This window comes from Erpetoichthys calabaricus, chromosome 13 (genome assembly GCF_900747795.2).
Source record: "Erpetoichthys calabaricus chromosome 13, fErpCal1.3, whole genome shotgun sequence".
Taxonomy (NCBI): Eukaryota; Metazoa; Chordata; class Cladistia; order Polypteriformes; family Polypteridae; genus Erpetoichthys; species Erpetoichthys calabaricus.
Genome location: NC_041406.2, coordinates 1266266 through 1282783, shown reverse-complemented (window position 1 = coordinate 1282783; position 16518 = coordinate 1266266). Strand labels below are relative to the sequence as shown.

Genomic DNA, 16518 nt, shown 5'->3' with positions numbered 1-16518 from the left:
AATCCTGTAGCATATTATATAAGAAGATAAATATACATATATACTATATATATATACTATATATATATATATATATATATAGTGTGTATATATAGTGTGTATATATATATATATATATATATATATATATATATATATATATATATATACACACATACACTAGGGGGTTCTGCCCCCTGCCCGCTTTACTTGCCAACCCCCGGGCAGGCACTATGTGCTAGTCACTTCTCGGTTCTGTCACTCGTGTGTGGGGAAGCAGATGTACAATTTAAACAGTTTGTTATTTTCATGGGAATTGTTACATATGCATAATAGAACTAACTATTTTAATAAAATTAAAAGAAAATTATGTTTCATGATACGTTAGAGGTATTCGTTGCATTATACCTGTATGTTTTCGTTCTGTTTGGCTTTCGTTCTGTTTGGCTTTCAGTAAAAACTATTTTTTTGAATTAATTTTTTGTCAATATCACTTTGAATTTTGATTCTGTGTTTGGACTTACATCATGACAACACAACATATAACTGCCTGTGAGTGAATTTTGTTTCTTTCTCTCTAGTAAATAATCCGACTTTTTCAAATGTTTGTTCCTATGATTTGTTAATTGTCATAGCAAAAGTTATTCTAACAGGAAAATGTAAATGTTTTAATACGAATGACATATCAAGATCTCCTTTGGTGTCTAATGTCATTAGTGAAGATGGACTACATCACCTTGTCGCCTGTTAAAATTTTACATGTCAGAATTGTTCGCCCAATTTTCAATAAAACTAATCTTGTCGTATTGCATAACCCATCACTCAGACGTAAATTACGCAATAACATTGCGATGCATCCTTCTTTCTACAGTAATTTGGCCAGTGGAAGACCAGACGGTGTTAATGGTTGTAGATGTTCTTCTTGATATTCTAAGTTGATGTTTTCATCTTCCGCACCATCACCACCAACTGTTTCAGCAGAGTCCATTGATATGCATTTAACCAATTTGCCGTGTTACCGATCGACAATTTTCACGTTAATTTGTTTGACTTCATCGTTTCTCGGTGTTAGGATTGCCATGTACTCATTTCTTCTGTTGATAACCCTTCTTTATGAAATTCTTCAATAAGATTTGGACATAATACGTCTACTTTTATTGGGAACTTAAAGTGGGGAAAACGTAAAAACTGTGGAAGGAACTGTGTCTGACAAAAGCATTCACACGAATGTGAGGTGAGAGGACCGTGGGCGTGGGCCGTTAACCAGAAATGGTTGAGAGGAGGGCGGGACTTGAAAAAATCTCTTGGCAATAGTCTCGTCTCATCTCAAGATTTTCTTTTATAATATGTACAGTATATATATATCAACTGTGTAAGCCTGTGCTATAAAAAGCCCGGGGTCCTACAAACTATTGAAATTGTCAGAAAAAAAAAATGAAATGTAGAGATGTCAGGTAATTGAGAGGAACTCCTCTGGGCGTCTCTCTCCTAGGAGGTTTCATTTTGTTGATGTGCTCACATCGCTTGTGCATTAGTGGCGGGAGGAAAAGTAAAAGGGATACTGTTTTGTCGATGTGTTGACCTCACTTCTGTTTTAGTGGCTAAGTGAATTTGTTTCCTCAGAGGTGAAGCCCTTTCCCCAACTCTACCTCTCACTTCCGGGCTGGACAGACAGACAGACAGACACAGTTCCACACGTAGATGTTTATATATAAGATATATATATTTTTTTTTTTGGAAGTCTTCCCTTTCCATTTTAAACTTCAGACATCTCCCTGAGGATGCCACCCTATTTTTTATCATGGCTGCTATGATGTCACAGGTGCATAGCAACATCATTGCAACCTGAAACCTAAAACGATGGCAACCATTAAAACAAAATGGCAAACAAAGGCACAGAATGGTAATATGTTGATGACACCTAAATAATGTAAGAACTCGAACATGAACATAATCATCAATTATGCAGAAAGTGACATTCTAAAGAGCGCAAAAGAGCCCAGCAGGGCGAGTCTTGGGTGTGAGCTGCGGTTACTTGACGGGCACTCAGGCTGTTGGCACTTGGAGGTACATGTGGCTGCTTTTCAGCTTATAGTCCTGTATACCCAGTCTGTGCCATCAGATGATAATTCACTCCAGGTTACTTAATTCCTGTTCATCCATCCATCCATCCATTTTCCAACCCGCTGAATCCGAACACAGGGTCACGGGGGTCTGCTGGAGCCAATCCCAGCCAACACAGGGCACAAGGCAGGAACCAATCCCGGGCAGGGTGCCAACCCACCGCAGGACACATACAAACACACCCACACACCAAGCACACACTAGGGCCAATTTAGAATCGCCAATCCACCTAACCTGCATGTCTTTGGACTGTGGGAGGAAACCGGAGCGCCCGGAGGAAACCCATGCAGACACGGGGAGAACATGCAAACTCCACGCAGGGAGGACCCGGGAAGCGAACCCGGGTCCCCAGGTCTCCCAACTGCGAGGCAGCAGTGCTACCCACTGCGCCACCGTGCCGCCCCTAATTCCTGTTCATTATATCCTTAACAGGTTTAGCAACATTGTTTCTTAAAATAACAATTGTTTTGGCATTTCCACTGTAGCTTCACAACAACATCAGAGTCTCAGCACTTAATATTAGGGTCAGCAGGGTGGCTACCTCACAGTGCTAGTGACATGGGCTCTTATCCTGAGTGCTTTATGTGCGCAGATCTCATGTTCTCCTCACATCTTCATAGGTTTTTGATATCAATTCATGGTAATGGAAAAAGTTTTTTGGCAATAGATTAACCTGAATTCTTCTTCCCGACTGCAAGCCTAAGCCTGTTGACTCTCCCAGTGCTGTTCAAAGTGTGGGGTGCAGTCCTGGATATCATCCAGCCAACACCTTCATAAAGCCTGGCACAGATGCTAGTGGCTACCCGGGCAACACCCAGTCTCACACCGGGAGTGTGTGAGGTGCTACGTGATGACTTAGGAGGCCTTGCTCTGATGACAGAGTTCAGCATCATGCCAAGATGAAGGATCTTTTATAAATGGTGGCCTTGTCATGCAGGATGTGGTATTAATGCTCATTAATTGATCTTTTATTTCAGGGAACCCACCCTCACAGATCGAATTTGAGTCATAAAGGAGCACTGAGATTTAAATTTCTTTAAAGCGCTCTTAGACAAAATGGTGATATTATATGTGTGGCAAACACTGTCATGCCCTATTTTACTGTAACTGTGTCTTCAATGAAGAGCGCTATATAAGAACAAACTGAATTGAACGTATTTGGAGGCCATACAGTAAGTAAGCAGTGGCTAGTGCTCTTGGCTCGCATCCTGGCTTGGCCACTGTCTGCACAGAGTTCTCCTTTGGGATTCCTCTCCACACCCCAAAGACATGCACAGTCACTTGTTTGCCCACTCGAAACTGGCCCACTGTGAGTAGATGTGGGTGCACTGTACATGACTGGCCCCCTCTCTGGGTCTGATGATGCCAGGGCCACACTCAGCCCTGGTGTCCCACCTGTCTGTGTCGGGGGTTAGGGTGGCTGTACAGGCCCGGGCTTCGCAATGCGCTTTGTACATTTTGAAGTAGTTACACAGGGGGGCACCATTTACGTAACTTAAGGTGGAGTGCACTTCAATCTAATAGTGACTACCCTCTATGGACACCGCTCATGCCATCATCCCTCCCATGACCTTCAAATGGGTCCGACCGGCATGGTGGCCAAGCGTCACTCTACACATTAAACAAACAATGAGACGCTACACCCAGTTTTCATATGGCGTTTGTGTGCATACACACAACCGAACAGGTTTTTGCCAACATAAATAGGCAAATTGCAGCCATGTTCAGTTCTCCTAACGTAATCAGAGGAATTGACTGCACTCATATTGCAATAAGGGCACCAAGTGAGAACAAAGCTGCTTATGCTAACTGGAAGGAGTGACACTCCATTAATGCACAAGTCATCTGTGATGCTAAGATGGGACTGACATCTGTGTGGGACTGTGTTTGAGCCATAGTAAACTTTCATTTTGTCCATTTATTTATACCTAGGCAATGGCGAGTACTTCAACTAGTACATATACTTTAATGAGAAATACAAAAGACGGACAACATAAAGTGTTGGGGACATTTCAGTACCCCATGTTATCAAAACTGGAAAATGTTGGAAAAAGGAAAATAAGCTGGAATGTCCAGTAGTCCAGTAGTAGTCCAGTAGTCGCAGGTTTTATGCGTCTCTGTTCAGGCTGGCACAGATGCCATATTTTGCCAAGCTCTAGGGTTGTCTTTATTGTCTTAGAAACCATCATGTTCATTTTCACTCGTACGCAGATGACACCCAGTTCTACCTTTCTTTGAGATCAAATGAAGTTTCTCTGATGTTGTCTTTAATTAGTTGTGTTAGTGAATTAAAGGAGTGGAGGGATGAGAGCAACCAATCTTTAAATACCGATAAGACAGAGATGTTAATTGTTGGAGGGAATGACGCTGATCACAACGCTATTTTGTCATCATTTAACTCGGTTGGAATTGCCATTAATTTTACTGAATTAGTCCACAATCTAGGAGTTCTCTTTGACTCTAGCATGTCATTTAAAGCGCACATTACAAAGCTGTCTAAATCAGGTTTCTTCAATCTTGGGAAATTAAGGCGCTTTCTAAATAAAGAGGATTCTGAGAAATTAATTCATGCATTTATTTCTAGTAGGATTGACTACTGCAATGCGGTGTTCACTGGATGTTCAAACTGTTCTCTATACAGCCTCCAGTTAATCCAAAATGCTGCTGCAAGAATTATTGCAAGAACAAGAAAATACAAACACATAACTCCAGTTCTTAACTCCTTACACTGGCTCCAGGTTAAGTTTAGGGCAGATTTCAAAATTCTCCTTTAAACATATAAAGCCTTAAATGGCCGAGGTCCAGCTTACTTGTCTGAACTTATCATGACTTACAAACCACAACGCAAACTAAGATCTCAAGATGCTGGTCTGCTTAAGATTTCAAGGATTAATAAAATAACAGTGGGAGGTTGAGCTTTTAGTTACAGGGCCCCTAAACTGTGGACTGGTCTGTCTGCTACTATAAGAGATGCCCCTTCAGTCTCGGCTGAAAACTCACAACTTCAGTTTAGCACACCCTGACTAGAGCTGCTGATTAACTGTGCAGACTGCATCTCTGTTGTTAGTCATTAGCACTAAAACAGAAGTAACATGATAGTTCTAATTTCTTACTAACCCTCACCTATTCTGTTTCTCTTCTCGGTACTCAAATGTCCCACTTGGTGCCACTGCCCACCTGCCAAGTTGTTTTGCCTGCCTAAGGTAAAGTCATCTCTGATGGAGGATCACAGGAGTCATTAGGTAGAGGGGTCCTTTCATTGGATTGGCTGCCTCAGCTGTGGAATGACCAATAGGGGGAGGCAGTGTGATGGCCAAGGTCTCCAGGACTCTGAACAAATCCAAATCTTATTATGTGATATCATCTATTGTTGAATTCTGCTCTGTACTTGTAATATTTCTATTGCACTATTGTATTGTATTGAGGATGACTTGTGTCCTGTTTTGTGTATTGTGTTGTATTGACCCCTTTCTTTTGACACCCACTGCACACCCAATCTACCTGGTAAGGGGTCTCTCTTTGAACTGTCTTTCCTGAGGTTTCTTCCATTTTTTTCTATACTAGTGTTTTTTTTGGGGAGTTTTTCTTGTCTTCTTAGACAGTCGAGGCTGGGGGGCTGTCAAGAGGCAGGGCCTGTTAAAGCCCATTGCGGCACTCCTTGTGTGATACAGAAATAAATTGCATTGTATTGGTTTGTGTATGAATGCCAACTTCCAGCAACTGTGTTGACTAAGAGGCGGGTTCTTTGGGGTCAACCCATAGGTAATGTTAGTGTGTCCCATCCTCTGGGCTGCGTCCGAAACGAGAGGGGCTGTTAGTAATTATCATGTGTGGAGCTGCATTGTATTGTTAGATTCCATTTATGTTAAAGTGTGTGGAGTTGCTTTGTTTTCCTGTGTGTTTAAACAAATCTGTGTCTTCACTTATATGTGTTATGTAATAAAAAATTAGTAAAGCTGTAATTACATTTGCCTGTGAACTTGCTACATCGGTCAAAGCCTTGACTCAGTGAAGAGTGCTCCAGAAATAAAATGTGTTTCAAATGTCTCCATCCTAATTGTCTACATACAGCATGTCATTACTGTCCACTGATTTTGTAACCCGACTCACTTGTACGAGTTATGGGGACTATACAGAGGCTATCCCAACAGCAATGGGTAGGCACATTTACATCACATTTACTTATTTGGCCAACTCCTTTATTCAAAGCGACTTACAACATTGGAGATACAATTGGTTACATTTCTTTTTTTCTGGAGCACAAGTGGGTGAAGTGACTTGCTCAGGGTCACACAGTGTCAGTGACAAGATTTGAACTCACAATCCCAAGGTTTAAAGTCCAAAGCCTTAAGCACAACAGTATGTGGTAGGAAAACCCTTGGGATGGGATGTCATGCCGAGTCACTTTAAAGTCACCAGATACCTTGATGAGAAGCCTTCAGACTGCGGTCAATGCCATCTGGTGCAGGGTCTCACCCAGAATGGGGCTTCACTGCAAAAGAAATGTTGTTTCTGTTTCTGTGTTATAAATATGTTATAATGTGACAGATTTTCATTATATGAGATGGTTGTCCAAACTCCAAGTAATGTGACACAAAATAATTAATTTCCTTATTGCCAGGCCCACAGCCAACCATCACATTTTTGTAAACTTATTCAATTCTTTGTCAATGCACCAAGAAAAAATAAAACAAAACAAGCCAAAGTAAATGTCAAAAGTCCCAGCGTGCAGCAGCAGCTGGCGTTTTTCTGCAGGTGAGTGCCTGTCGGAGTGGGATTCAGTGCAAACTCGTATCACAGCACATTACGACTTTGTGTCTGTCTGAGCTTGTGAGATGTTGCAACAGGAACGCCAGTGAAGCCAACGTGAGGTCCTGAGGCAACTCTGATGGAATTTTGAACTCAAACAAGCTGGAGCCTGTAGATCTGCAGTCTGAGGCAGAGAGCAGCTGGGATAAGAAAATCCCGGCTCTCCTTGATTTATCTTTATTTAACAGCAGCGTAATCCTGCGGTTAAACATGACATTGTTCGGCAGGGAGTTTGTGGCTTAAATGAGGATGCTTGATTTTAGTGTGTTGGTTGTATTTTTAAGCTCGTTGCCTTTGTTATTTACTTTGAACATCTGTGTTAATTCACTCAGGGTACGACCGTCTCCCTGGTAATGGCCGGATGCAAATAGTCCTCTTTCCTGCCAAGTTTATGAAAGAAGGCCTCTGTCCTTCAAAGCCATTTATGAAAATCGGATACAAGGATGCTGCCTGACAGTCTATGGAAGTGTTGGCTGTTTGGCCACTGATTCCACAAATAGGAGGCTTTGTATTTGACTGGCAGAAATCCCTGGTGTTGCCCTGGAGCATTTGAAAACGTAATATTCTCACAGACGATATAAAAAATATGGAATATTTTAAAATGAAGATCGTCCTTATTTTAAAAAAATAATCTGCAACAACACGGAATTTCTTTTGAGTCAAAGCTTGTACAGCCAGTTATGAAATACTGTGATTTCCGCATCCTGGAGCATCTCTCAAGTGGGTAAAGAAATGATTTTGTTTGTGGCCAGCTGGGTTTTTGTTGATTTCCCTTCATTTTGTTTTTAATTTTTTGGATGCAAAATCCTAACACCAGCTAATCAAACAATAAATGCAATTAACGGCAAGAAGACCCACTGATTGTGGGAGTCAGGATGATAGGCAACTACAAAGTGGCCGCTGTGTAAGGGCGAGTGCGAGTGGGCCCTGTGATGGACTGGCGCCTTGTCCAGGGTTGCTTCCCATCTTGTGCCCAGTGCTGCTCAGACAGTTTTCCAGCCTCTGTGAATGCTGGATTATGCAGATTTGAGAAAGTTTGCATACTTTGATTTACATTAACTTTTGATATCTTTTATACGCAACATGTATGGAGGCGGAGTGGTGGCTCTGAGGCTAAGGATCTGCACTGGCAATCGGAACATTGCTGGTTCAGATCCCGTAAATTGCCAGAATTGACTCCATTCCATTGAGCCCTTAACCTGCAATTACTCCATCCTGGGTATGACGTTAACCTGCATTTAGCCCTGCAATTAGACCTTCAAACCAGAAATGGCACTCCAGCCACCATAAAAAACCTCATGCTGTTCAATTCCATCTGAGCTAGTGGGGTGCTGAGGTGTCACCCATCGCATAGCTGCACTCGGGTCCTAATCTTGGATCTAGAGGTGTTTTGTCATGTGGTGGGTGCAGCAACGTGCTGTATCTGCACAGGCTCCTAACCTCTCTCTCTATATATATTGTGGCTGATGGCCAGGACCCATGCTCGGTCGGGACACCCCTTTGACACTACATCCCCCGGAACACTTGTTGGCAGCCCCCATGGGTTGCACTGGGACCAATAGTTTGGAACACCGCAGCTTATTCCTGTTTGGCTCCGTGGCCATAGCCAGGGGGAGCTGCACGACCTAACGAGGCCGACTGGGCAGGAATGCAGCCACACCCGGAGGGGCAGCCGGAAGTAGGTCAACGAGCACCTGCAGCACTTCCGGGTGGGCTATAAAAGGGGCTGACAGTCACCATTCCGGGTGCCAGAGTCGGGAGGAGGAGGACAACGACGACGAAGCTGAAGCTGCCGTGGAGGAGAAAGAATAGTGTTTTGTGGTGGTGTTTTAGGACTGTGTTAGGGCTCATAGGTCATTTTATACGTGTCAGTCTGCTGTCAGTCTGTGTCAGGTCGACGCCTATATAGTGCCTTTGCCACAATATATATTGTAAGACGCTAGGGGTCACTGTTGCCCCTTTCAACCCAACAGACAGACACACTGAACAGAGAGTAAACTGAACACTAAGGCATTTAATTCTTTTTCTTCTTGTTACAGTGCCCAGAAGCACCTCCACCACCATCACCAATAATAATAAACACAATAAATCCCCCTGCAGCGTCTCCTGGTGGCACCCATGGCACCCAGCAGGGCTGAGAAGCCAAACTCCAAATCCCATGGTGCCCTGCAGGAACTTGGGGTACTGCTGTGCTGCAGGGACATCGCCATCTGGCGTCTTGGGGGAGGCAGTGTCCCTCCGTAGCTGCTTTCCTCCATCTTTCTCTTCTTTGGGTGTCCCAGCCGGGTTGAGCAGCCGGCCGTCCCCACAATATATGTAACACACTACAGATGCAATAAAACCCTAATGAAAGATGTGGTGTTCACTCAAAGCCTAATTACCGTATAATTATGACCTCTCAGAGTCGGCTCTGGCATTTTCGCTGCCCTCGGCAAAGCTGTTAATGGTGCCTCACCACCCCCTTTGCTTTGAGTGAATCCTCACTGCCAGACCTGTACAAAGAAACCTGGAGACACAAGAGAGGAGCCAGAACTGGGGAGAGCAAAATATGGAGGATTTGGACACAAAACAGTGAATTTACCATTTGAAAATGCTGAGGGGTACGTTTGATGACTTATGGCTGTGTCTGTTTACACACCTGTCTCAGAAAAATGAGCTCTTGTGAAGTGACATTTCAGAAAACACGTAGTAATTGGATTGTATTAGCAGGCCTTTCTTATTTATTTTTTGTATTTAACATTTCTCTAAACAAAAACAAAACACGCGCTTGTTTCACATAATTAAATTACCTCTTAGCTAGCAGCGAACTTGTAGGCCTGTATTCAAACTGCCAGTGAAACAAGTACCTGATGATGATGGTGATAGTCTGTCATGGACTATTGGTCCTAAAGCACTTAAGTTGCATTAGCACATCCAAAAATGCTCATTAGAAGGGGAAATCCAAGCAAAAACCCTGGCTAGATACAAAATAATAAAATAAACAGATTTATTTCCACAAACTGCCTGGAGGTACAAAAGAATGTTCTGTGGAGCACAAAAGGCAAAATGGAATTACGTGTAACACAAAGGCAATCCAAAGCAAACAAGTTCTAAAACAGATATTTAGGGGCAAAGTCAAAAAACAGAGTAAAATGGTCAAAATTCACAAAAAAGCACAGCAAAAAGGCACAAGAACTCACCAACACCAGGGCGCATTTACAATGCACTGCCAGGAACTGTGGGTGACCCTCCAGCTTTACAGGGTGGAGGGCACTTTCTGGCAGTAATTGGCAGGTAGCCCCACTCTTTGGTGGACCACCCGCAAAACACTTGGGTCATAATCCAGACAATAAAAATGCAGAGATAATTAACAAAAGTAACATCAGCATAAATAAATGGCGCAACAAAAAACAAAAAGGAAATAAAATGAGACTTGAGTCCTGGCTGAGCTATAACACAATCTAGTTGTATTCTTACCTAAATAATTTCATAAATGTATACACTGTCACGCACGAGCGCATGGGGAGCAGCTTAAGGACCCGACGCGCATCGCGACAAGTCGTGCCAGGGGACAATGGCGTGGTATTAACCTCTCTCTCTCTCTTCCCGTAGAAAAGACGAAGTGCCACCGCCATAATCCTTCCCGGACAACTAAGAGAACAACACTTCCAGGTCCCTTTCTCTCCTCTGGTCCCCCACTGATGACGTCCACTACCCATCCACCACCACGCCTTCCCAGCATTCCACACTCCTAATTTCCGGTACGGCTCTTTAAATTGTCCGTCCACCCATCCTTTTTTGTCTCATGATTTCATGGAAATATTTGACCTTGTTTGAGTTACAGTATATGGGGCCCAAAACCCCAAACCTTTATGAGTTTGTTCCTGTCTTTATTACAACACTCATTTAAAAAATAATACAGACTGACAAACTGAATGTAATCACAAAATTCAATGATATTGAAGAAGAATGATCATCTTTAAACATTTACCCATAATTCCTATTCACTGTATTCTCACATCTGGAAAGAATGAAACAAAGCTATCCAATCAACGCATGACTTGTGAGAGTTTTTCCAGAGCGACTCTCACAGGTGGTGGTGAACAACGGAGAACGACGTTTGCCAAGTTTTGCCACAAGTTGTAATGTTTGAATTAAACCAATGAATTCAAGGGCTGCACTCCTGTTTCTGTTTCGATTGTGTGAATTTATTTTGCCGCGTCTGTGTCTTCTTTGCTACGTCAGATTATTACTGACATCATCATTATTGGTGCGGTTTGTGTTATTACTAAATTATTATCTAAGTTGTGACCTTCGCAGGCCCCCTGATTTATGACAGTCAGTGCCAATGAAAACAAAACTAAAACTACAAACCTGCATTTGAAGAAAATAAAGAAACATACTGACGCTGAGTGAATTTGGGAGGCCACATGTAGTGTAGGTTGTCAAATGTTAAGACCAAACATTGATAGTGTGCACAAATAATATAAAACAAAATAACTGGGCAGTCGTATTGAGTGTTTGTTAGTCAGTTTGTATTGTTTAAAAAAAATCTGCTGCCCGCACCCCCTTTTTTGCTGCCCCAAGTGACTGCCTAGTTCATCTAAGTGGTAGAGCTGGCCCTGTGGCCTCTATAATTTGGCTTGTAGAAGCCACATGGGCTGGACGGACATCCTGGCCAGAACAGAGGATGGTTCCTTACCTGGGCAGGAGGCTCCTAACAGGCGGATAGGCATCGCGGCCTGGGAGGAGAAAGGGATTAGACCTGGAAGGAAGGGCCAAAAAGGATGGATGGACAGCCCACTGAAAAGAGAAGATGTCGCTGTGTTTTTTTATTCCCCCAGCATGCTAGATGGCAGTGGCCTTGGATATCAGTGCTCTGTGGTAATTGTTGGGAATTGTAGTCTGGTGGAGCAGTCCTGCTAGGGTTACTGGGTGCTGCAAGAGGGCGCTGCAGGGAGACAAGCTCTCTGTTATAATGGACTTTCACAGGAGCTGCAAGTGCTTCCATCGGGCAATCGCCCTGGCACCAGAAGTACTACCGGATCTGTAATAAAATGGACTGCACTCAATTATCCAGGTGAGTCAGAGCTGGGAGGACAGAGAGCAACACTCAATGGGAGGAGGAGGAAGAGGAAGAAGAGGAGGAGGGCAGTGTGGTGGTGAGGGGTGAATTGTAGAAAGAGAAAAATCTGCGCTTGTGTTTCATTGGAGGTATTGTGGTGAATAAAAACCATCCTTTATTTGGACCCGGGACTCTTGGTGTGTTGGTGTTAGGGGTTTGGGGCTCGCTGACACCCTGGTTTCTATCACAGGCTATATATAGATACAGACCAGTTCGCTAACCAGCAGTTAATGGATTGCCCCCTCACTACAGACTACATCTCCTCCATATAATCTTGGGAAGGAGTAAGCCCCATGAAATTCCAGCATTTCCTTTCTGTATTCTACTAGGGGGCTCGGCCCCCTGCTTGCTTCGCTCGCCAACCCCTGGTCTTGGGTAACCCGAAATAGATTTGAAAGAGATTATTGTCGGCGTAACCCGAAATACATTGATGAACGTATGTGATATGTGCCTGCATTGCTTGCGGCATTTCAGACGCACGCTGTAGGCGCCTGCGTTCATTGATTATATCCAGGCGGGCTCGTGTTTGTATTTCCGTCAGTTGTGGTCTTTTGTTTTGAACCCGTGACTGCTTTGCTTCCGCAGTTTCTGACGCGTGTTGTAGGCGTCTATGTACATTGTATTTGTTCATGCAGAGCTGTTTGGTTTTGGAGCCGAGACAGTTTTGCTTCCGCGGTTTCAGACGTGCGTTGTAGGCGCCTACGTCTATTGTTTTTATCCATGCGGGCTCGCTTTTGTAGCTCCGTTAGTTGAGCTGGATCATTTTGGAGCCGTGACCGTGACTCCATTAGTTATCCATTGTCTACCGTTAGTAATATGGATAATTGCACTTACTGCTAATACGGAGCATTTTCTGTGGTTGTACCGTTAATAATGCATCACTGTAATGTGATTCACATATGCTATATGGTTTGGACGTGTGAGGATGCTGTACGTTTAATACGGAGAGTTCGTTTATTCTCATTACCCGGACCATGCTGTGTAGTGTGGATGTTTAGTTCAGAAGCGCGTTGTAGGCGCCTGTGCCTTTTGTACTTTCCCGCGCCTTCCGTACTATCTTTGTGGACCTGTGGGGCCTCCGTAGCCTCTTCTGTTTGACTCTGGGGTGCAGCGCAGAATCCTCTTTTTTGTGTGGCTGTGTCGTTAGTCGTTAGCTATGGGCGCGTTGTTGCTTCATTTCTCATTCACGTTAGTTGCGCTCTTTCGTTTTTGGGCTGTGACTCCTTCGTTCGTGGTGGATAAGACTTCGCTTGCGGTTTATGAGACGCGCGCTGTAGGCGCCTGCGCAGTACGTCTCATGGTCCCATCGCTGTGTACCTGCGTCCATATCCGGTTTATTCACGGTTAGTAATATGGATACCATGAGCAAAGGAATGTGAAGTGCCTCACTCAGGGGCACACAGTGAGCATAGGAAATGGCGGCCACTCCAATGTCTTTAATACTAAAGGGCCGTGGGTCACAACGTCTTAGATGGAAAAAAATGGAACAGATAAATAACAACTTGGGGGGGGGTGCCCTTCACCAGGCTTAACACATGGGCATGCTGGACAGTCACCCATTTGTGCACGTTGTTTCTGTTTTGCTATCAAAGCAGGGGCCCCAGTGCTCTACTTTGCCCGGGACCCTAAGATGCTGTTGAGCCGGCCCTGCCATTCACATACAGGTGTCAGGCTTGCATTCATCTCGGCAAAAGTGCTTTGAGTTGTGAGAAAAGCACTGTATACATGTAAAGAATTATTATTATGTGATATCTTTCACTCATTTCTAGTGTTTTTAATTTTTAATCTTTGGATTTCTGGGTGCCCTGATTCCTACAAGAAGTCTGCAATTTCTCATTCCTTGTATTCCGGGACACTTGCTTGTGGTCCTTATACCTTACTAATTTCAGTTGTTTATTTTTAATAAAACAGTAAAAAAAAAAGTGTAAAATCCTGTTTTATCCTGAGTATTTCTTGATGACTTCTGCTGCACTTGTAAAGCTTTTTCTGTCCTCAGTGAACACTGACACCCAGGGGAAGGCGCTATATAAATACAATGAATTATTATTATTAATAATATTATTATTAATGGCCTGAACGAAGTACGAGACAGCGCTGCAGGGGCGCCACGAGGAGACGACGGCTGCGATGGACCGGCGGCCCGTCCAGGGTTTGGATGACCTCTGTGGCGGCCTCCTCCGGCTCGGGAATGGCGATGCCCGGCTTTATTATGTCAAAAGAGACGGAAGTGCACCTCGGCCCTGTACCTGCTGGTTGCGCAAAGCTCCCTCGACGAGAAGATAAGCTGAAGTTGACGGGAAGCGCAAAGGTGTCATCCTGACGCTCGGCCGTGACTCACGGGACAACGCCCGCCCCCCGTCTGGAGTGCAGCACAGAAGGAAATGGACGCGTCGTGTCTCTCCCGGGATTTTTTCTTTTCTTTTCCAACTTGACTGGAGCGGCCGCGAAGCAGCAGCAGGGGTTGTCTCCCGGTGGAGTCGGCGACACCGAGCCTTCTCGTCTCTTTGCGTTACCTTTCCGCCCGCCTTCGCCTCTTCCCATGGATCGTCGACGCGCGCCTCTGTGTTTGGCGCTCCTGTGGATCGTCGCGCAGATGCTGGTGGGCTCAGGTGAGTGGGGCGGCGGGGAGCAGCAAACGGAGTGCGCGCACGATGGGCTTGGGCAGGGCAGGGCAGGGCGAGGCGAAGCGACAGGCGGCTTATCTGCGGTGCTCGGTGATGGCAGATGTTTAACGGGTGAGTTTTTAAAGTTTGGTTTGAAGTTGCAGTGCGGCGGGGGGGGGGTTAGGGGGTAGCGGGAGAGAAATGAAGTTTATTTTGTTCATTATTTCGCCTTATACAATTTCTTGTATTAGGAATGTGTTAGTTTTCGCATACCCCTTGGGGTCAGAGCGCAGGGTCAGCCATTGTACAGCGCCCCTGGAGCAATTACAGGTTAAGGGCCCAGCAGAGTAGGATCTCTTTTGGTAGTGACGGGGATTCGAAACGGCAACCTTCGGGATACCAGCGCGGATCCTTAGCCTCAGAGCCACCTGTGGTGTGCTTGTCGGAGAAGACTGGCCGATTTATAGACTCGCTTTGCGCTTTTCCCAGTCGGGCGAGTTGCTGCAAACTGGAGTTTCTGAAACGGGCGCCTGGAGATGCCGACTTTTCGTGTGTTTGATGGGAGAGCCCCAGGCGTCAGGGAGAGAGCTGTACAGTTACCTGGACATGTCGGGTCAGCGTGTTCGTATCAAAGCCAGGAGACGTCGGCCACCCCCTGTCAGTCAGAACGTTACACAGAACCGCATAGTAAAGCGACGTCGGACCCGCTCATCCCAGATCGGGGTCAGCACGGGGTGCGAGGGTGGCAGGAACCCACTCGGGACGGGAGGCCAGGCCTTCCTTCGCCACAGAGTGTCCATGTGGCTGCAGGCCAGTTTCACAATCTGGGAGTCATTTTACCTTTTTAGCTTTCATTGGTCCCATTGCCTAATTAGCTGCCCTTTTCTTTCTCGTATATTACATGCAGAAAGTGTGAGTTATGGTTTGTATTTGGACAGTTTATAATAATTTGCCCCATGGAGCAAATACAATACCAGATATCTATGTATAAGATTTTTTTTTTTTTTGCTGTATCTTTCAATGCCTTGTCATTTGTGAATTTCCCCTTGTGATTAATAAAGTATCTATCTATCTATCTATCTATCTATCTATCTATCTATCTATCTATCTATCTATCTATCTATTTTCTTTAAGTGAAATTTTTTCTTGGAATTTGTTGCCTTATGAAGTTTTTTGATTTCTGATGATGAACAGTGAGCAGACGTCCATGCAAAGAACACCGAATGTTAATGGCTGGCTCCTTCACTATTACTCTTTTGTGTGCTTATTAGTTTATATTGGTTAAAATACATTGAACATTAAAAGAGAACAAGTTTTTTAAAAGCTAAATGAATTCATTGCCATTTTAACTTGCACAAATCAATATTTAATTTTATCAATGTTTAATGATGTTCAGTGTGAGATTTCTGGATTGATTTAAAAAAAAAAAAAAAAAAAACTGGGGACATAACCACTAAAGACCAAGTCCAGTTAAAAGTAGAAACTGGTTGGGATGAAAACCTGTGCCACTCGGCGGTTCTGTAGTGCATTCCAGGGGGGCCAACTGAGGCTGCAGCTTTTCATCCCAGCCAAGTTATTCTTTTTAGAGGACTTCTGTCTTAATGAGACAAGATGTAATTTTCCAGTTTCTATCTTTTGTTTGTTTATTTTTTCGTATCTATAAAAGAACTTGAAATCTAATTATGCAAATATTTTACTAAATGACACAACTTGTGGGATGGCACGGTGGCGCAGTGGTAGCGCTGTTGCCTCTCAATAAGGACACCAAGGATCACGTTCCGGGTCCTCCCTGCATGGAGTTTGCATGTTCTCCCCGTGTCTGCATAGGTTGCCCCTGGGTGCTTCGGTTTCCTCCCACAGTCCAAAGACATGCAAGTTGATAGATAGATCTTTATTGTG

At 44.2% G+C, this 16518-nt stretch overlaps 2 protein-coding genes across 2 annotated transcripts in view; both read left to right on the top strand.

Annotated features, from left to right (window-relative positions):
• The window catches only part of LOC114663918 (transmembrane protein 158), a 91313-nt gene that overhangs the window by 30206 nt on the left and 44589 nt on the right, over positions 1-16518 (top strand). The gene's annotated exons all lie outside the window — the stretch shown is intronic.
• Positions 14319-16518, top strand: part of cdcp1b (CUB domain containing protein 1b) — a 62471-nt gene continuing 60271 nt past the window's right edge. The window contains exon 1 of the mRNA XM_028817863.2: positions 14319-14625. Coding sequence (XP_028673696.1) covers positions 14556-14625 — 70 coding nt within the window. The 5' untranslated portion in view covers positions 14319-14555. The remainder of the gene's footprint in view (positions 14626-16518) is intronic.